This window comes from Ischnura elegans, chromosome 4, assembly GCF_921293095.1.
Source record: "Ischnura elegans chromosome 4, ioIscEleg1.1, whole genome shotgun sequence".
Taxonomy (NCBI): Eukaryota; Metazoa; Arthropoda; class Insecta; order Odonata; family Coenagrionidae; genus Ischnura; species Ischnura elegans.
The window spans coordinates 62,425,514-62,448,550 of NC_060249.1; the positions used below are offsets into that span (position 1 = coordinate 62,425,514).

A 23,037-nucleotide genomic window follows, 5' to 3' on the forward strand; every position below is an offset into this window, starting at 1 on the left:
GCACGCAAATTTTCACGATAGCAATTTTCATTGCAGTTCATGTCAACAATATTCCTACCCATAATTATAATAAAATGTACAAACTATTCCTTCAGAGTTATGTATGATCTTAGGTTTTCCCGGCGTATCAGTTGCAGAAAAGTTTCTCGGGTTTTCCACCGGTTGATGTCGTCCATGTCTCCCGACGTTTCGATCCGCAACTTGCTGATCATCCTCAGGGGATCTTCCGAATACCGTTCTTCAAAATTTTTCCGTATATATACACTCCTCCCAACCAGAAAAGTCAGCAGTGGCGGAGCATAGTATCAATGAAGACCATGCCATACAATGGAAGGAAACGAAACTGCTATGCCGAGCACATGGCTACTGGGACCGCCTTGTCAAGGAAGCCATTCAGATCCGCATCAACCGCAACAACTTCAACGGGGACACTGGTTTCCAAATCAGCAATGCTTGGAGACCAATAATGAAGTCCATTATGTACGACAAAAATGGCGGGAAAACCTCAACAAGCGTGAACCAATCAGGTTACACCTGAACTCGGAGGGAGTGTATATATTCGGAAAAATTTTGAAGAACAGCATTCGGAAGATCCCCTGAGGATGATCAGCAAGTCGCGGATCGAAACGTCGGGAGACATGGACGACATCAACCGGTGGAAAACCCGAGAAACTTTTCTGCTATTCCTTCAGAGTAAAGTTAAAATTTAATGTAGTCTTTCACAACCGTGTAAACACATATATGTAGTATAACTGGACTCAGAGATTTCGCTATTCATGAAAAATTGGTGCATAAGATCCTGTATTGTCCATTTGGTGTGAGACGTCAAACTGCATTGTGCGAGGGCAGAAACCATGTTCCATCCAACCCACCAAACAGTCGCATTGTACAAAGTTGCATGAATGGTATATAGTTGTGGAGGGACTTGGTTTAGTGAGCATGCAGAGAAATTGCACCATCCACAGCACTTGGAAACAATGAAAATGCTCTCTTTAACGCAAGGAACATCAGTAAGTATGCAGCCGTACATGCATCATTTTTGTTAACAATCTGTTTAAGCCTCTGATATTTTCAAAGGCTAGGCTACCCTCATCCCTTGTCATTGTTTCTCTACTTTTCTTATCACTTTTCAAGATTGAGAATTGCCGAGACCAAGGGTTGGCAACCGACGGCTCGACAGCCGCATGCGGCTCTTTCAGTGTGAAATTGCAGCCCACCAATTTCATGCTGAAAAAATAATAATATTTTCTTTTCAAAACTCAAAAAAAAATATTGCAAATAGGATAAAAACCATGAATGTAGGAAGGAGAGAGGGTGAAGCATGCCTATAATATATACAATGCTGGTAGTCGAAGCACTTGAAATCTAACTGTGCAGCTGGTTGCATAACTTTTCTCTCCTCCATCTCAAAAGGTTGCCGATCCCTGACTCCGACAATCTGGCATGCAAACACTGCCTGAAATCTGTGTAAGAATGTATCACTTTTGACCCCATGTATTATTTTTATTTTGGTTCCTATATGCCTTTTTTTCCTGGACAAAGCACTACTTAGGTTTCATTTACTACTATTATAAGAACTATCTTTACAAAACTAAACATACTTCCATTTCCGCGTGTGTACATCATGTATTCCGTTATACATGTGCGACAAAATCTCTCCATCTTCATGATAAATTCTGACTTTCACGGTTACGAGACTCGAATTTTCAAGCATCTACATCAAGGTAGTGTCAGGACCAGAGCATCTAGCTATGGCCCAAAGAAGATGGGCATCAAACTATACAACAAATTGCCCACTCAAATAAAAAACTCTCCAACGGTGTGTGCATTTAAAACAAAGGTTCACAATTTCCTTCAGGCGAATTTATTTTATTCAATAAATGAATATTTATACAAATAATTAACATTACTGTAACTATGTACCAATAGTGAGGCTTTCTAAAATCACTCTATGGCTTTATTCATGTATTTTCTCTATACCTTGGTGTGTCCTATATCACTGTATTTTCTTGTACATGGTCTTAGGACAAATAAATAATAATAATAATAGTAATTTAGTTTTGTAAGTGGGATAAGCTGAATTCTTATGAGGGTGTTAAAGGACTGAAGGCGTGGGCATCACAGCCTGGATTTGAATACTATTACGACTGTTATGTGGTGGCAGTCACACCGATGAGAAGGCTTGGAATTGGCGGTAGGGCTTAGACAAGTTGTCAATGCTAAGGTGATGCTTGGACTCTTCATAACATAGATGCGGCACATCTTGCATTCTTCCCTGTAGTTGACTAACAATACTGCTGGAAAGAACATAAGTTTGCGGCAAAATCTATCCCTAGCTCTGGTGCTATATTGATCAAAGTGACCTCTCAACACTGCAATCTAAGACAGGCATCAGGCTTGCTTCTCTTTTATTATCTTGGTTTTGAAAAGTTGTATGCATACTGTCGCAAATTTCAGGGTCGTTAATAAACTTGATGGTTTTAGGTCGACCCTGAGCCTTGAAGGCGTGTGAAGTTTTCCATTTGGTTTCCATTAGGTACTTCATTGTGGCCATTTGCTATATGATGAGCTTATTGTTGATGTTGTCTCTTTTGTTACAGGCTGAGCTAGCTCGTCCTCCTGCTCCCTCTCGTCACAGGGACTTGGCCCGTTTGCTGGAAGGGGGGCAATGTGCTGATGTTGAGCTGACCTTCCGAGGAGCCCGCTTCCCTGCACACAGGGCTATCTTAGCTGCTAGATGCCCTAGGCTTCGTCACTTACTTGCCTCAGCAACTATTCCCCCACAATCCCCTGGAACACTTCCCCAGGTAATCACGTCATTTCTTCATTTGTAGCTGTTTACATTCAGAGCCTAAGAAATAGTGATTATTTTAAAGAAAGAAAAACATCTGTAGAGTACTGGAATGCTTAAGCGGCCCTCTTGCTTATCTTTTCAATTGATCGAACTTAATTTGATCAGTCAAATTGTTGAAGAGTGATATGGAATTTGAATTTTTTCCTTTTGGTGGCAAAGTAATCAATTTAAATCACTTATAAGTAGTGTTACTGATGTTTAGGTTGCTGTGCTGAGACCAGAGTACGTAATATTCCACGTGGGTACTTGTTTGCAATTGATATGTCTCGATATTGCATTTTGTAACCATTATCAAAAAAGCTGTATTACCTGCTAAGGATGGTCATTTTGGAGAAAATAAATTGTGCAATGTATATTTCAATGGGAGGAAAAGGTCACTAAGTTGCTAATTGATTGTGACTTGTTACATACATATATTCAGATATTCTTTTAACTTTTCTTCAAAGTGAGTCTTATGGGTTGATTTTTATCATCATTTTATGCTTATGATACATCATTTGTTTGAGTTGAAGATAGACGAATATATTTGTTGATTTGAAGTATTGTGATTCTCCATTTTAATTTGATATTCATAATTTAAAAAAAAACAAATTTTTAATTCTTATCATTTTGTTGAATAGCTTCGATTGGACCCACACCTGCGTCATGGAGTTGATGTTCATCTTCTTGGTGCATTGCTTCACTTCCTGTACACTGGGGAGCCTCCATCACACAATCCATCTGCGGAGGCTCTTTCAAGATTAGCTGATGACTTTGGCACTCCAAATCCATTAGATGCTGACTTAAGGTGAGTACCTCCCCCATGAACCCTTCCTGCTGGTCTTGTAATGTGGCTGATTAATTTGTGCAGTATTCTTCCCAAAGTCATGAAAAGACTACTCAACTTTTTTTGTGCTGCTACTGCTGCTTGACTTAATTTCATGATATCCCATGCTACATTTTCCCAAGAAATATCTATATTTAACTGCTTTGCAATTGATAATAAATCAGAGAAATTTGAAAATTCGAACAGCAAATAATGGAGTAGTTGGGAATAGTGAAAATGGAAAGTTGGTATGAACCCTGTTATTGGTGCCCTTCCGATAGGTGTGCTAATCAAATGCTGAATATTAATGATATGCTTTTGCTCTGTCTGATGATGGAAATTTAATGTGATTACGTTTACTTCAAGGTACCTTTTGGAAACCGGAGACTATGCTGATGCGACCCTGGTCTTCACATCAGCCACGACCACTAGTGGCAATGGCGCAAACCAGTGCCCGTTAGCTTCTCACAGTCCGAACTCATCCGCATCATCCTCCTCCCCATCGTCCTCTGCCCACCAGCCTTTTTCCTCCAATGCGTCCCCCTCACCACAGCCGTGCTCCTCCGCATCGGGTGCTGCCTGCCCCTCCACTTCGTCCCAACCATCTGCCCCCCAGCAGCCACATTCCGAATATGGGTTCCATCCTCGGCTGGAATTGCCGTGCCACAGGGCAATCCTGAGTGCACGCTCACCCTTCTTTCGGAATGTGATGGCGAGGCGGAGAGTTGGGGCCGTAGCAAGTGCAACAGGGGAGGACCCGTCTTGCGATTCGCAGCAGCAGCATAGGGGGCCAGCCAGGATTGTGTTGGATGAATCAGTAAGTTGACATTGAAATTGTTTTACATTACTCTTGAGGAAGAATGTAAGTAGGATTTCATGCTGATTTAGATTGAAATGTTTGTCTCCTAGTCAAATTTGATGGTTTCCTTAGTGACGTGTTTTACGTTACTCTTGAGGAAGAATGTAATTAGGGTTTCATGCTGACTTTGATTGATATATTTGTCTCCTAGTCAAATTCTGATGGTTTCCTTGGCCAGGTGATCCCAGTTATCTTTGACTCTAGCGACATTTTTCATATTTTCATAGCTGTGAATTTCTTATGTTTATGTACAGTGCCAGCCAGGACAAAGAAATCACTTTTTGAAGTGGTACCCTCGCTATCACCTTACTAACTACAATGAATTTCTACTGTTATAAGTCTTATTACATACTGTTATATTTCTTTGTGTGTTTAATAAATATCTTCTATTTTATGGACAGAGTTTTAAGTCAAATGTTTATATTACAGGTTATTCCAAAACGTTATGCCAGAGTTCTGCTTCATGCCATATATTTGGACACTGTAGACCTTGGACTGATCCTCCGTGGTGCTAATGGCAACGGTGGTGGTAGTATTGGTGAGGCTCATGCTCTACTCTCATCTTCTTCGGCATCTGGTAAGTGACAGTCGATTGCATTCAGATAACTGCAAAGTTCCAGGTATGATTACTCCTTGTGAATAATGTTGTATGATTTAATGTATTTCAAATCCCAAATCTTAATGTATCTATTTTTATGGTAGATATGGACCTCGAGCCTCATTTTTTTGTAGGCCATTTCACCAGTTGTGACCATCATATAATTATATTTATGAAATTTAATATGTTATGGAAATTTAAAGGGCTCATCTGCTTAAATTAACTCGTTCAGCAATTTTCATGTACTGTAGATTGTGATGGTTCAAAAAATAAAAATACCACTATTTTCCTGTTTTTTCCATGTGACACATGCTTCTTGAGCTATTTGCAATGAAAAATTGACAGCCTAAACCCTTTTTCAGGTATATTAATGATGCCATGAACTCATGTCTAGCGTGTCACAGCAACTCTGCTGCTCCTTGGTCTTATGTGTGAGCCATGTGTGGCTTAGTTGTTGTTTACACTCTCACTATCAATTTCTTCCATCTGTTCAAGTTTCTTTCTAATCGAGTACTCCCATGCCTCGTATAGCGTAAGGGATGCGTTCCTTGGGGTCTTTGCACTATACGAATTTGCGTTTAACGAGAGCGTTTTAACATTGGGAAGATAGGGATGTGTTCCTGTTAGCATAGGTGTTGGATATCTCATTTCCTCTAAACCATACATATTCCCATAAATAGCCTTAGAATACCTTATTTAAATAAATTTTATAGTTTAAAATATCTTTAAAGATAGTAGGCACGCATTCAAAGACTTTTATTCACGTTAAAAAAAATTCGTGCGTGCTTTTGACATTCCCTCCTGCCATGCGGGTGGGCTAACATCTGCTATCTCAGGGGTTCGTAATGCATTGCCGGCAATTTGATAAATCATTTCAATTTGAAGTCCTCCAAGGTATTAGTAGCTACATGAATTAGAACAGTCTTTAAATGCCTTGAAACCTGACCCAGGTTTTCCTTCCCTGAAAATGAATGAACAAGAATGCATTCTTTTCCAAAATAATATCGTCTCGTCAACACTGAAAACTAGTTGAGGGGGATAGGAGCCACTTTCAGTCACAGCTTGGAGTTCATCAGAAAATGTTACGGTGACTGAGCTATCAACCCTTGCAGATTCACCTGATATCGCCGCACTGAAAGTACCTGCTTGCCGTTTCAAATTCTGGAACCAACCCGAGCTTTCACTAAATGTCTCAGAGTGATTACCACCTTCGTCTTTTTGTACAGATTCGCAATGAACTTTCCGTATGTGTTGACCGCTTGGTTGAAGTTCAGAATAAGGCATCATGAGTTTAAACTGCTACGCAATATCGCTTTGACGCTCTCCATTTTCATTTGACCTCTGTCAATTTCTCTTTTAGGTTTATGGTTTTTCTTCATAACTTCTTGATTTTTCAGCCCGCATTCCTATTTTTTGCCATTTTTCTCTTGGTTTTCACTCCGTATGGCTCTATTGAAATCCCCTTCTACTGCTGAACTGTATTCCTGAGATGCAGAGGGCCTATGACTGCTGGGAGGGAATGAAGCCATTGTGTATGAGACTATAGCGGACCCTTTTATGTGTTGATGCCATTCATATGCAACTCGGCCACCGCTCCATTTCTCCCCTGTGAATACCAATGACCTCGAAGGCTTTAGCGTAGACCCTTTACCTGGAAGTCAATCGCCCGATAACCTATGACGGCAAGAATTACGTCTCAAACCGTATTGCTTGAAAAACTCATTTCCACTAGCTCCACGCTTAATTAATGATCTAAATTAACTATTGTCATTCTGTTAAGGAGACGAGATAAATATCTTCAGTAGGCCGGCTATCTGGACCCAATGACGAGTAATACTTTTGGCCATTGCACAGCAATGGATTTCGATTAATACTTAAAAAAGAAGATTTGAGGCAAGCAATACTATTAATATGCATAAAATGATAGCAATTTCGTGTGTACTTAGCGCAAGGTCACATTTTATCATGGGGCGTTAAAAGTTTTTTGATTAGGCTACACTGCATTGCGATGTTTCCCCAAGGAAAGAATTTGCTTTGCATCGAAATTGCGCTATAAGAGGCATAGGTGTAAACGAATCAAAACTCGAGTGACGTCGGCAACTTTTAAAAAGTGGGGAGCAACTTTCATTTTTTTTTTTTTTTTTTTTTTTTTACTTTTATCGTATGATAGAATGACTGAGTGAGAAAGATTCCTGTTTTTTACGTCTTATCTTTCCATTCCATCTAATTATTACGAGGATTGAATTACGATTTTAAGTCTGGGTGAAGAACCCCAATGCCACTATAAAACACAATAGGTATCATGAAGCTGTTTGAGTTAAATATTTAGTTGATATATGTTTGAAAAATAGTTCCTGTTAGATTACTTGAAAGAGCAAACAGATTTTTTTGTCCCTCGGTATTACTCAATTGGGTGACATGACATAAAATCTTTTCTATAAAATCAACTACTCACTAATATTAGTAGTATGTGGTATTAATTGTTATGGCTTTTGGAAACTTAGAATTTTTTTTACTTTTCATTTATTTTGGAGAATATTTTTTTTGCATACATTCACATAATGCATATTTTGATGTTTGGCTTATTGTACCTTTGATATTTTTTATTAGAATATAGTTAAGTGCTTCATTTATATTTGTTTTTAGTCATCTGTGACAATGGTGCTATTGAAAGAGTTTTTTTCCATGTGAACACACATGCTATAATTTTATGCACTTGTGATGTTTCTTTCAAATCAAAGTTTTTTTTGCAAGTTTAATTATTGCATGTTGTCTCTACAACTATAATTTTAATGTTTTGCTTGATTTTGAAACATTTTCTATTATTTGTGGTAATATTAATGTAGGTAATTTTTGGTCATTGTTCTTGTGAGTCACATTACATGAAGGAAAGATGAGTATGTCATTATTTTGCTTTTATAGTTTAATTAGTATCAGCTTCTTTCTTTATTATTTGTTTTGCTTGCCAATTTTTTCACCAAGAAAGCACATACCATATTTGAACGAATCTATGACAAGATTTTTTCCCTACCAACCCCTGCAGGAAAGAGGGTTTGGCTTATGGTCTGATGCAAATTCAAATGTATTTTGCAAAATCTAAAAATGGATACCTGAGTTTCTCACCTAACGGCTTTATAATGAAGATCCAATGTAAAAATAGCTCATTTTATTTTACATTCATTTATGAAAAGAAAACAAAATTCCATTTTTTGGCATCAGTTTAACATTCAACCTGCGCCAATCAGATGCTGCATGCTTTTCTCTCAATTCTGTGTTTTGCTTTACCCTTGGTTTAAAAACACCTATTTTTCTATTGTCCCTCTTATGGCTAAATGGTGATTACCTGAAGATGATTTTGACTCCTTAATTCTATAACTTCAGTTGGCAATTTGGCAAACCGTTAGTTAGATATTGGCTTGCCGTAACTTTTCTAGGTGACAAGATTCCAGTCTCCTTGTGGAATTCTTAATGCTGCAAACTCACGTAAACAAAAAGGTGTTTTATACTGGTTTTAAATTAGCATCAGTGTTGCTGTGAGTTCACTCCTTCCCTTGGTTATTCTGCTGATAGAAATATAATGACAAGTGAAACAGATGACATCGCAGATTGAAATGAGAATCATTGAGTTGGACTGCAGCTTATCTACTTGGGGATTGAGCTTTAGCTAGAAATTTAAGTCTTTTCTCCTCTTAAATAATTTCAGTTCGGAAGGAAGTCACCATAAACTTTGAAATAATTGTGAAAGGAAACCAAAAACTGTAGACTTGTAAATTTATTATGTTGTCTCATGTTGTGGCGAACACTAGGGCATACAAAGGATTTTGGGATTAAGATTTGTTTTTAAATGAAAGTGATACTTTAAACAACACTGTCAGAATTAGTTTCACAATTGAGGGGAGTTCGAATGGTTCCATTAGTTTAGAAAGTATTTGGAGGAAATGAAGAGTCTTCATGATCATAACACATGTCCTTCAAGTTCTTGCTAGCTTTCGTTGGAAATCAATGGATTGCAAAATGAAAATTGCAAAAATGCGCCCAGGTTTCCAGCATAGAGAAAAAAATGTCATAATTAATCTTAAAAATCTAAAAAATTCGCTCTAAGTAGAATTACATCATCAAGAACTGTAGAAGAGACAATAAGGTTTCATTTGTCAGCCACAATGATGCCCTACCTTGGTGAAATGCATACGAAAAATGATGGAGTAGCAAATAATTATGTCCACCATACCGTAATTTTGTACTTGACAGTGATTTTCAGGTTGCCTAACTAGTCACTTAAGTAGCATAGCCTCCTTCAATACTTAGGTAAAAAAGAGTCTAAATTAGTTACTCCTATTACTTATCTTCCAGAGAATGTAGGCAAAAAATAAGGGACTAAATTTGGAGATGTGCAGTAATTATTTTTCATAATTAATTTTTTCCCCTTGTAGAATTCCAAAAAAATAGGGGTCATTTTAGAGTTGTGTTCAGCTTACAATTAGATACGTGCAAATATGGTACCTATTTCAATGGACATGAAATTTTGATTTATCCTTACTTGTTCAATTACTCACAGGATTCCTCATCCAGGGCTTCTGTGCACACTTGCTGGTGGCGCAGGCATTTGTAAAAGCCAGTTAGAGTGCTAACTAATTGCCTTTGATTTGAGTTAAGAACATGTTATAGTTTTAACACTTTATTCTTTTATTTGGCATATTCAATGAAAAGTTTGATAAGTATTTGTGATATTAGGCACTATGAGGGAAAAGAGGGGCAAATGAAGTGTGTCGTGTATGATAGTTTTGACCAAATTTAAATCATATTTGATTAGGGGTTCATTATTTGCTCAGTGAACTTTGTTGAGGATAACCTTTAATATTTTGGTATTATTGCTTTGAATAAAAAATTTGTGTTCTTCTATCATTCTTTAGCTAAATTAACTGTAGTTTTCAAAATTATTTTCAGTTGGACATTAATCTATATCATGCTACATAATTTGATTCAGCAATCACTAATTTTCTAGGATACATAAAGATACAGTAGAAGATCGATAATCCGTAACTCCTAGGACCTTAATTAAGATTTATCTGTTGTTTAGATCAATTTCTTTTCAGTGAGCAATTTAACTAACCATTCCAGTGCCATTAAACACCAGGGTGATGAATGAACAAAAAAGTTTGGAGTCCAGAATATTCTCTCCTTTTTGATTTATCCTCATATACAAGAATCTTTGGGTAAAATTTTCGCTTGAGTCTACTGAATCTACCATCGTAACCATAATGGATGTTTGATAGAGTCAGTGTTGAGTAAAGGATATTTATCGGCTGCTATTTTATGTCAAAAAAGGAAGGTTGCCTAAGACCTGATGATTTAATCACCGTCATTGTCCGTAAATCAATCATTCAGAAAGGAAGAAGGTCACCACATGTTCAGAGTAAAATAGGTGAACACGGAAAAATATAGAAACTGGCTGGATTCCTTATTCAGGTTTTCAGTTTGGTGGTGTACTCCGACAGCATAATACCATCGAAATTGACTAATATAGGAAGCACTGAAAAATTATTGCATTAGCCCATTCTGTGGAAGATAAAAGCTTTAACCTTTGCCAAGTCAAGCTAATACAGATTTAAGGTCGAACCATGATTCATTTAAATGCGCCAAGAAACAATATGAGTCTGTTTTGATTGCCTCAAGGATCAGCACCATGATTATGCATAAGCAACTTTCCCTAGACTCCATTATTCCTTTTGATGTGGGGATAAGTCTGTGGAATAAGACAGAACATACTGCTGTTACCTTGGTGTTCTATCACTATCAACGTATATGCATACTAGAAATAAAATTCTATTTTTAGGTTGATCTTGTGTGCCAGAATGTGCGTACACAAGGCTGTTTGACAGCTCATTTGGCTGTCATTCTGCTTTGTTGATGAAGAGCATTAAGTTGGCTATATTATACAAAAACTTCCATGAAATAGATATTCCCCTGATTATGAATCGGGATTAACGATCTTCTGCTGTAGTCATTCATAGAAAGCAGAATTATTTTTTTGTATTTTTTTCTCCATAGGCCATAAATTGATGTGTCTGTAATAAAAGTGTTTAGTGATACCTTTAATTTAAATCAGAATGCCATAGTTTTCATTGAGAATTTGGGCATTAAATTCTTTAAATACATCAAAACTCATTTTTCCTACATTATTGTGATTCATGTTAACATGTTCATTTATTTTTTGGATTGATTTATTCATTGTACTCTTTATGTCACCTATATTTGCAAGTTTATTTTCAATACCTTAAGATGTCAATTGACTTGAGGAGGAATCCAGTTGTAATTTTGAGTGGTGTACTCCTATAAGTGGAGGTAACAATTAGAGCCCTCCATATCCGCAGATATCCACAAAAAGCTTCCTGATCCTGATAAGAAAACCATTGGCTTGCGGATGACTGATCGGATGCATTTAAGGAAGTGTGCAGATAAAAAATTGGGTAATTTATCTAGCCTATGAATTATCTTGAAATTTATTGAGGCAAGAAAGTTCCATCATTTACCTCAATGTGTTTTTTTATTAATATCGAAAGCATGCTTCACCATTTTTTATTCCTTCTTGCATTCCTCTGCCTGTTCATTCCCACATCTTACTCTGTGGTTTTATCTAGAAAATTATATGTAGATACAGTAGTTTTATGGAACATCCTTGCCTCTAACTAATTTCAAGAGTTATTTACTATCCGCATTATTTTACATTTTTACTAATGATTCCCCTGTTCCTCAATTTTAATTTTTTATGCATTCAATTTGTGGTTTGAATTTTAAATTTTCACTAAATTCCAGCAGAAATACCTCAGGCTTTTTGTTTTTAAAATCACATCGTTTTATTAAATTTTTCATCACGTTGTCATACACACTGAAAGCATTTTGTGTCAAGTGCCCATTTCTCACGTAATAACAGATATTGTGAATGCCATTTTATTATTAATTTACTGTGGTTATAAACCTCATGATAATGTGTTCTCTATTCTATTGTCCTTTGATAAAAATTGTAAATTATTATAAAAATTGTCTGGTACTGATTACATGAATATTATGCATAGTTTATTATTTTGTGGCATTTTGTTTTGAAAATGTGAAAATACTTTAAGATTTTGGTTTGAGTGATTATATTATTTTTCATATAGTCTGTCTTTTCAAATTTGTTAACTCTCAATCATGGGAGTGAGAAACATTATTATAAAAAATTCATCCAAGCATGAAACACTAAAGCTCTTAAAGCAGTGAACTAAATTCCTATAGAATAATTGGCTTATATGCAGTGCATTCTAGTTACTATGAAGTTCATTAGACTAAAAGAGTTGACGTTAGGGAAATAATTTGTCCAAGCATTTTTTTTCAGAAACATGGAAATAACATTGAATCTATTATTTAATCATCTCATACTTAGTTGCTTTATGTGACTCATAAAGTTATTTATTTAGTAAAATTTGTAAAAATCTAGAGTAGTTAAGTGTCCGTAGATATAGTTAATGATCATATAAAATTCAGATACATGCCATAAATGTGATTTCTGTGCAAGGTAGGAAAAGTGCATGCCAGGTATTTCCCGGACAAATAGCTGTAAATCAAAGGCATTTTTTTCTGTTGCTTGGATTGTAATTATTCCCACTAATTATGGTGGTACATTGGAAATATTCTGCTGGTTGAGAAGTAGTCCTCTCCTCAGCGAATATGAATGGTGCACTCACAAGTGGAGGTCATGTATTTCGCTCCACCTTTTTCAATGCCTTGGTTTTTTGGCCTTGGGAATGGCAAATGCATCTCCGAACTGGTAGTGGTTCCATTGAATGGGCCTTAGTTTGGCTGTAATTAATTAATTTTGATGCGGTACTTTTAACATGCATTGTATAATTCCCAAATACCTTCATGTCTATAAAATGGGTCAATTGGTGTCATGGTTAGCTTCGGTAACTCCCGCTATGGGGGCCAGAGTTTCCGGCTCAGTGGTGTCTCACGGTTCGCAGCTTTGGCATTATATTTTATTGTGTTCATTTTCATCATTCAGCGACATGTTAATATTTAATTTTAATTGCAGCAGGCATAGTCGGGAGAGAAATTTTTTCATCATAATGGCTTTTAGGTATTTAAGAAGAATTATTGCAAATGTGAAGATTGGAAGACTACAAATGAAAAAAAGACTTCGTTGACTTCCACTGATTCATTTCTTTGGTACGACATGTTTCGACGTGTCAACGAAGTACTTGAAAATGACCCCTATGAGTTGAAACATGTCGTACCAAAGAAATAAATTAGTGGAAGTCAAAGAAGTCTTTTTTTCGTTTGTGAATATCAACTTCCACATAGTTGAGCTTGATACCATTGAACGAATTGGAAGACTACACTAGAAAGGGAAATTTCAGCTTTCTGAAGGATTCCACTGCTCACCAGAAAGAGTGAATTACTCGTAAAGCATGTCGTCACCACCCTAGAACTTAACAGGAGCGTGCAAACCCGAATTGAGTTCTCTAAATGCTAAGCCCTGTTGATGGAAGGAACGCTGAAATGCGTGCAAATCTTTAGTATACCATGAATAATGTCTGCTAATCTACCTTCCTTGAAAACATGCCAAAAGATTAAAGTAGAGCAATAACAGTGGCATTTTTTTGTTGAAGAAATGACATTTGTAGGTGGTTCTCTTGTTATCATGCTGAAATGGCTGCAGAAGATTTTGGGAAGCAGTGAGAACAATACACATTTGGGGTGATTGTTGGTTTTAAATAATCAACTTTTATATCATCCCAATTTTTTTATTTAAATAATATTTCAGAATAGTTCTTTTATTATATAAGTACTTCGTAAGTAAACTCCCATTGGAGTTATGTGAATTACCAGTGTTCAAGATTAATAAATAAAGGAAAGAAATCACATGTTCACAGTAAAATACATAAGCACGGAATAATATAAAAACTGGCTAGATTCCTTATTTGGGTTTTCAGTTTGGTGGTTGACTCGGTCAACATAACACCATCAAAATTTCCAAACTCAGGAAGCACTGAAAAATGTTTGCAATAGCTCATTCTGTGGAAGATATAAGCATTTCACTTTGAAAGAAATGTTAATTTATATTCGTTTTGTGGTCTGACTTTATTAAATCTGTTAAATATGCACATTGCTGGTCACCGCCAGCCTTAATGCCATGTGCTCTCGCAAGAAGTCTGTTTCATTTTTAATTTGGAAGTTGATCAGTATAATCAATACGGTAGACTCTCGATATTACAAAGTTCACTGGACCAAAAAACCAAAGGTTCGTATTAACGAAGTCTGTATGAATGTTTCTTTTAGGAATCTTCAAAAAAAAAAACATAGTTTGTCATTGTCTCTTCTGTCTCTCGTACTAAGAGTCGCACTGAAAAATAGCTTCAGAGTCAAGTGTATAATATACGCGATTAAATTAGGTGCCAATATATAAACAAAGCACATTCATTTCATTTTCTCGAAAGAAGTATGTGGCATGATGCAATGGAGGGTTGATATCTTCCCGAATACAGTCAGTCCTTGTTATAGGAGCAAGATGTGTTCCTTGAGATACCTTGAGATGTGTACCTTGCTCATAAGTTGATAAACTTATGCAAGGCATCGCAGAAATCATTTATCCTGCAGAATGCAATACTGCATCACCATTGTGTGTTGACTCATTATTTTGACAAACTGATCTAGCTGGGCCTGCCGTGCAGCAGGAGCTGAAAAAAATCACTGTCCGCAGGTAGGAAAAATGGGCGAAGTGCTGAACAGTTCCTGACTTCACACCGGATTCAATGATTATTTGTTCAGATTATTCCCTAAGTGTGAGTTCCTTGATGCCACACCACGTCGCATTGGCCAAACTCGAAAGGTGCCAAAGTTTCCAAGTAGGCTTCCGCGGAGATTATGATGATATCTGGTGATTTTTCTGGGTATTCTTCCACGTTTATCCATTTTGTAGGACAATATTTCGCCAACGTTCCAGTTGGCGAAATATTGTCCTACAAAATGGATAAACGCAGAAGAATACCCGGAAAAATCACCAGATATCATCGAAAGGTGCCAATTGAAATTTCGGGCAAGCTTGAATTTTTCGAATGTTTTTATCTCTGAAAGTTTGTAAATCAAATGTGCCTAGGAAGAGGACTTCCATGGAACTTCTTAATAATGTTCTTTTTGTAAGTTCTTTTTGCACCGGGACTCAGGTTCGTAATTTTGTATTAACATTTCTTTTACTATAGATTGGATAGGTCTTTTCGTCAGAACTAACGATTTTCTTCGTAAAAACGAGAACTTCGTAATAAGGTTGCTCGTGTTAATGAGAGACTATTGCATAAAGAATTAACGTTTCAGTGCATATAAACCCTTTCTAGTGTATTCTTCACATCTCCGAGTTTGAAATGACATTGCTTACATACTTAAATGCCATTATGATGATAAAAAAATTTCTCTCCTGCCTGTACTTGCTGCAATTTATATTTAATTTTAACTTGTCACCATATGATGAAAATGAAGACAATAAAATATTGAGCCGCAAACCTTAGCCCACGCGGTACATGTCAACGACGCTAATGCTAAAGATGAGCCGTGACTGACCCAATGAACCTTTTCGGTGAACTGTAGGCGGAGTCATCTACCCCCCTCCCAGCTTCACCCATCCTTCTTCACAGTGGAGGAGAGGCAAAGAGCGTTGCGAAGTTTTCCTCACATCAGCAAAGGGAACTTTTCAGCCTCGTGGAAGTGTGCAAAACGGATAGGGAATCAAAACGGCAAGAGCTGGCAACTATGATGGAGTTATGTTGGATGGGGGAGGCACAATAGGGGAGGAAGAAGCATAGAGTGAGGGTAGACAGGGACAGAGAGACAGCATGTCATAGATATATTATGCACGGCTTGGCAGTGCCGAGGTCAAGAATTTCTGCTTCATTAACCCTTCTACTGCCAGCCCATTTCAGATGGGATGTACGAAGACTGCCTAGGCTATTTTCCGGAATAGGGTGGTTTCCTTTATCAAAGAAAACGAAAGGCATTGATTGCGATTCGCTACCCACCATTAGGGTATTCATAATATACAAATTATTTTGTTTTAGAAATACTGGGTTAGACGAATGGCAATGGTCCATTTTTATCCTCATTTGAAAAGGGCCAGATTGGCGCCCATGCGATGCCACTCTACGTGACGTCACAGGGACCTAGTTTCTATACGAGAAGATAGGAGTTATACGTCGTCTGAGGTTACCATTGCATGCATGAGGCGCAGAGCTCAGGGAAACATGTCTTAACAATCAATTATTAAAAATAGCTAAGGTCGGAAAGTTTTCCTCGTTTGATAAGTTATTAATAATCCTTATTTAAGCCAAGCGCTACCAGCCAGCAGGGTACTAGGCTAGCCGCTAGCAGCCTGCTTCGTATCAGCGCTAAGCCTCGCCTCAAGGTCACCTCACCGGGCGGAAGGGGGAACCAGAAATACGTCACGCGGAGAGACTTCCCGACATTCATACTTAAGCGTCACGTTTTCGCGCGCTTGAAAATTTTCACTTTTCATTTAATCGCAAAAAATAGATATCGTCATTTAAAAATCTAAAAGCGTGAAATACGTACTCCAGGAGTAATAATCTTTCGATTTAGGCAATAAAAAAATAATAGGAAGCCACCCTATTAGCAACATTTCAGATTTAAAAAGTTTTCAGCTACTTAATTTTATATAATTCGTCCAGATTTTTTTCCCAATTCTCAAGATATATTTACATCTTATTACCATGGATAAATTATGGAGGTTTACAAAAATTACAGCCGTTGAAAAGGCCACAAACACGAAAAAAAGTGAAATAATTCGGGCCGTTAAATCATCCCCTGGCAGTTTTCGCTCAACCAGTGAGGGCCGATATATCGGCTCGGTGGCAGTAAAAGGGTTAATCAAAGTTTTTGCTTTTTTTGCCCATTCAGATTTATCAAGAAACCCAAATAAGGTGGTTTTCAATTATTTTTTTATTGCCTAAATCGAAAGATTATTACTTTTGGAGTACATAATACAGGCTTTTAGATTTTTTAAAATGACGATACCTATTTCTCACGATCAAATGAAAAGTGAAAATTTTCAAGCGGGCGAAAAGGAAACAACCCAAATATTATTGCAGCTGTACTGTATCTATATATCAAGTTCATCAGTTTAGAAAATTATCTATGAAATTTCTGGATTTTAGTTTATTTCAGTGGAAATATTTCCACCATGTTTAAGCTCAAATGATTCTTCTTATGGAGTTATTATCTGTCCTTTCTTGAAGGGTTTGTTTAATTATTGAAATGATTAACCACAAACTGGAACAAAATGCCACAAAATCTAATTACCAAATGGATGAATGTTGATAATTTTCAGAGGAGATTAGCACTCATTGTTATTAAATTTATTCAAATCCTCAAGGATTGTCATCATTAAATGACCACACAAGAACCAAGTGGATCTTAGTGCAAAATGACTTACATTTGTGTGGATTGGGTAAGCTTTCAAAGTGGCTAGAAATTCAGGTATGGTGGATACAGAATGTTCATAATTATCTTTGCCCTTAGGCTGTCGGGCTGGAGCATCCCAATTGCAGCAACAGGGTTCTGGCAGTTCCTGTAGCGCAAACTCGGCAGCTGCCCTTCGTCCCCCGGCAGCAATGGAAGAAGCCATGGAACTGTATCAGATTGGACGTTTCCTTGAAGTGGACATCCTGTCTCAAGGCTGTGAAGATCTCATTTTGGAGGTATGTGCCATACTTTCCTATATATGGCCAAGACAAACATGCTACTGTTGTGCCTAAATTTAAGATCTGCCTGCAGTTACTCTAAAAAAGTCATCAGTATTAATGTTGGTAACAATATAATTTAAAATTACTCTAATTTTTATTTTGTATGCTAACAAGGGAAGAAAATACACAAAAAGTCTCAGTGTATGAATAATTTTTAAAAAATTCCTGATTTTGAAATTATTCAATAATTTTCCACAGCTGGAGAGAAATATTAGTAACATGGAGTCACATTCAGATGAAATTTGGTTAAAAAATATTGTTGCAATATTTTGGTGTTGGAAATGGCAAGTCATGATTTGTGTGTAAATTGTAATCTTACAACTGTGGGGAATGCGGAAAATCTTGTGATGTGTTTAGTTATATTTTTATTTGGTTCATTTTAACCACCTGCAATGTCATTGATCTATGCAGTCTCAAATGAGCAAGACTACAAAGCAGATATTTTTTCTTAATAACAAAGTATTTACATAATTCCTCTTTTAAAAATAACAAATGGCAGTCCATTTACAATATTTCAGGGCTCCTTATCACTTTTGAATGCACTATTTTAGGTGTGACAGTGACATAGAGATATTAGTTCTTCGCTTTTACATTTATGAAAAAAGTGTTTCTGTCGTGTCTTAATAATTTATTTTCTGTGTTTAGGGGCTGACTTTGGAAACCCTCCCATGTGTCCTGCGCTGGGGATCTCAACCCCACGGCTCTGCGTGGGTGCGGCGGCAAGCAGCTAACTTCTTGAGGGAAGAGTTTCAAACTATAGCATGGTCACCTGTGATGTACAGATTGGAAAAGGCTGATTTGGCTGAAGCATTAAGCAGTGACTTCCTGCAGGTATGAATCGAATAGAATAATAGGTCTGATCTTCTGATGCTTTAACTTCTTCAGAGATTTGCATTTAAAATGTGCTTTTGCTTAGTTTATCTCACCAAATCTAGATGTGCTTAGTCACATAATCAAATATTTTTCCGAATAAAAGAGCCAATTAGTTGACTAACTCTCGTGAGATTAGTGTCAAGACAGCCAGGCTCTGAGACAGCAATTAAATCACTTAGATAGCCATATTTTTTTGGCTATGCAACTTTTCAAAATAGAAATTTTAAATAACTCCGGTAAACCTGGTTGCTTAGATGCTTCTATTATTCGGATTTCCATATTAGCGATCATCTACTGCAGTTTATTAATATGACAATGTAGTCATTGCTAGACTCAACAGTTTAACTCTATAGCAATTTCCTTTTGGCAAAACACAAACAGTTGCACTTAGTGTACCAGTGGTAATTTTGTATGTCATCTTCGAGTATGCTAATCTTTGAATTTATAACTTTCAGCAATCTTGTATGATATTATGCCTTGGAAATAAATTTATTTAATTTATCACTTGATTTACATTTAATGATAATTTGAAAAACTCAGTTTTAAATGTTAGAAAATTTTGTCTGATCACCAACCAGGTGAAAGTTAATGAATGTCTGATTCAGTTTTTTTTCGTAAAATCTAACCTGAAAGATCCAGTGCATCTGATGTGCCATTATTACTCTCCACAAAATACAATATATTAAATAGTAAAAGTAAAATGTAAATGAAATTTAAAGGTTTTTAAGTAATACCTGTGATAATTAGTAACCGTAAAATGTTTATGGAGGAGTTTTTAAGTATAAATAAAACCTGCAGTAATTGAGATTTAATTTGAATTTTCAGGCAAGTGAACTTGAAGTGCTGCAGGCTGTCCTTAGGTGGGGAGAGCATGAACTCATCCGGAGGATGGAAGATAGAGGTGAGAAATTATCATGGACCTATGAACTTATCATCTGGAATCTTAAAATCTTTGTCTCTCATGTTCAATTATTATCTGTCTTCTTTCTAATTTCTTCTGTTCTTATGCCTCTATTATTGAATTTTTTTTTTTTGCAAATTCACTGTTGGAGGGGAATCGGGTTGGTGTGGTGGCTAGAGTGTAGTCTTCCCACCCGGTGGGCTCGGGTTCAAATCCCGGCGGTGGCAGAGAATTCTCAGAGACTGCCCGATCCCTGCATGAATGTTGTGTGGAGGATATTTCAAGCGCAACGCTCCGTCCGTCGGATGGGACGTTAAGCCGTTGTCCCCTTGGCGCCTTTCGTTAAGAGCAGGCTAACGCCGACGCCGGGTTTCTCTCCACCCTTCCTTCCACACCCTTCCCTCATGGCGCAAATGACCTCAGCTGTCGGTCGCCTCCTCCAAATACCATACCTTCACTGTTGGACAAAGTTTTTCATCAGTGAAACATCCAGTGTTTCCCAGCCAAATCGCTTCTCAGCGATTGCTGGCCATAGTAACACATGAAATATCTCTCATTTTACACAAATCAATGTTATTGTTTGTATTAGCTCATATTTTTTAAATATATGAAAATCATTGGTGATGAAAGTAACTAATCCTTGGTTCTCTAAACAGTACTAAGGATTAGTTAACGGCCAGCTCAGAGAGTTCATGGAATAAGTAATAGTGATGTAAGATTCCAGTTTCCCCCTTGTGATTGTAAGTGTACACTGTTTCTCAGGTATACCAGGTAAATTGATATTATAACCTGGTGTACCCAACAACACAGGCACGATGGGTAACAGTATTTTAAACTGCAAATCATGTGGTTATCTGTGAATCGTCAGCCTTAGTGGTGGTTGGGTAAAATCCTTGCCTACCAAACAAGAGGTTGAGGGTGCAAGTTTGCCTGGGTTCGTTGCCCCTATCCACAGCATGGTCGTTCGTGATCATGTTTATTTTTATATTTATTGAACTCTCCAATGTAGAATGGCCAGTATGTGCTGTATTCAGCGGTATGGAATAATAAAATAAATTCCCAATAAGGTTGTTAATGTTGTCATCTTTTTTTATTTTCCTCAGAGCCAAATCTGCTGAGTCACACAGCGCATTCAGTGTCTCGTAAAGGTGTGAAGAAGAGGGACTTGAGTGATGGTGAATTGCGTGAAATTATATCGGACCTAATTCCATTGGTGCGTGTGGACCATGTGCTTCCCCCTGGGGGTGGAGGGGGCGGGGGTGTGGGTGGAGGAGGGGGAGGTGGTGGGGGCCTGGGGGGTGGTGCGGGAGGCGGAGGGGGGAACTGTGGTTCGGATGCCCTCTCGCAGGCGATCCGCCGTGGGCTCCTCAGCACACCCCCCAGCCACATGATTGGCGGAGAAGGGGGCGGAGGAGGGAGCAGAGCGGATGCGTGGGTGCGGTCCCGTGCCGGATCCAACGGCATATTCGTTCGGCCCCGTCTCTTCATGCCTTACTATGAAGAAGTGAAGGTGAGTGATGTCAACGTAAAAATTGAGAAATGTATAGCAGTTTCGTGGTAACTTCTTTACAAGGCTTCCTTATTTTCACTTTGTCTCCAAACAATTCTCACTGTAGTCTATAATTGTGCAGTGAAATTGCCTAAGGGGTAACACTTGTTCAGGTCATAAACTTTCTTGCAAAATATATCACGGAATAATTGTAAAATTGACATTTTAATTTGTACAAAAATAGACTCATCACAAAATTGATTTCTATGTTAGCCTCTATATCCTGAGTAGCTATCGTGATGTAATAATATTTTTATCTGCATGAGAAAATTCGTAAGTTGAGTGTTATAGAAGTATAGAGAAGATGTAACATTGAAAAAAATATGTGTTATATGTAGAAAAAGTTTAACAATTATGATTTTACAGTAGGCTTAGAAAATGTATTAAAATTTTCCCTTTGGTTTACATGCAATTGGAGAGTCTATTTTGCTGCTGTATTCGTATATACTCTTTTGTTATTCGTATGATGTACATAAAGTTATTATGGCTATCTGAGAAGTAGTCAAATGTTTCCCTAAATTCTCATATTCTGCCAAGTATGCTTCAATTTTTCAATATTCTTGAAATCGTCACACTATCATAACAATCCTAACACGTTGCATGCTAATGTTTAGAATATAACTTTACCCAATCAAACGTTATGATGCTTCAATTCATTATGAATAACGAACAACAGCTGAAAACTTACTTACGAATACGTAGTGTACGCTTTGAAATTGTTTAGGTTGACGCACCTAAATGACAAGAAACTTCTTCATCCGTCCGGAACATTTGCGAAAAAAATGACGAGAATTCTCGCCATCCGTACGCAACGTGTTAAGATAGTTCCACTACAAATTATTAGTCTTAACCATGGCTTCTCAAAATTTAAAAATATTGCACCCTTCTGCTTGTGAAGTCTTCTAAAATTTGCTTTTAAAATCTCCGTGGGGGATTGATTAAAAAATACTGAAAAATTGGAAAAGAAAATAATGTTTTGTTTTTGTGAATTGAGCAATTAGCAATTGTTCCATAATATATTTACTGCCTGATCAAGTGTTAAACCTTTTGCATTTTAATGACATGCATAGGATTAGCGCCATAACTTATGAAGTATCTCGTGTTGCTGAATAATTGAATGCACTGCAGAAAATGTAACAAAATTCTGAAGTTGAGTTTTTCTCAGAAACATGGTCCTGTCAGAGAGACAGAGTTCTTCCAAATTCATGCATTCCTTCTCTAATCTCAGAAAAAAATGGTTGATTGGATAAATTAGTCTTGGAATATCTCTAAGTAAACAAGACTGGCCATTACACAAGTTTCAGAATGCTTATCTTCTTTGAGATTCCTTGCATCATGATTTGAAAGGCCGACATTTATTTAGCCAGAGACCTCATTAGGGCTACTGTGTTGGCCTTTTGATTTCAAGGCTTATGGGAATTCTAATTGAAGGAAGTTCTAATATATGTGGACCCCAAAACTAGAATTGTGCATGAATCAGTGGTATTTTGTAAGAATCTGATTTTGAAATTAGGTGTGAGTACGGTGCTATCACATTGTGGTTGATACTATTGCAACTTGGAAATGAACATGTAATTTAGTGCTAGTATGTACTCCCTCATTCTAATCAATTGGTGTTGTTTCTTGTTAATTTTTGCTTCGTCATATATGTTAATGCTAATCATTTTGGTATTATTACTAATTAAGTGCCCCTTTTGTCTATGCTAGGTTAAAAGCAGTTGCTCAAATTTTGTTGTAGTAGTTGATATTACCCAAATCATTGGTTTCCAATTGTGCCGTAGAAATGTGGACGAATGTCACCTCTTTCTCTCGC

General features: G+C 37.1%; 1 protein-coding gene across 1 annotated transcript in view; it reads left to right on the plus strand.

Annotated features, from left to right (window-relative positions):
• Positions 1-23,037, plus strand: part of LOC124157580 — a 47,702-nt gene that overhangs the window by 12,472 nt on the left and 12,193 nt on the right. Inside the window, 10 exon segments of the mRNA XM_046532423.1 lie at positions 2,601-2,807; positions 3,475-3,641; positions 4,026-4,476; positions 4,948-5,095; positions 11,488-11,583; positions 17,678-17,856; positions 18,547-18,732; positions 19,600-19,675; positions 20,779-20,919; positions 20,992-21,185. Coding sequence (XP_046388379.1) covers positions 2,601-2,807; positions 3,475-3,641; positions 4,026-4,476; positions 4,948-5,095; positions 11,488-11,583; positions 17,678-17,856; positions 18,547-18,732; positions 19,600-19,675; positions 20,779-20,919; positions 20,992-21,185 — 1,845 coding nt within the window.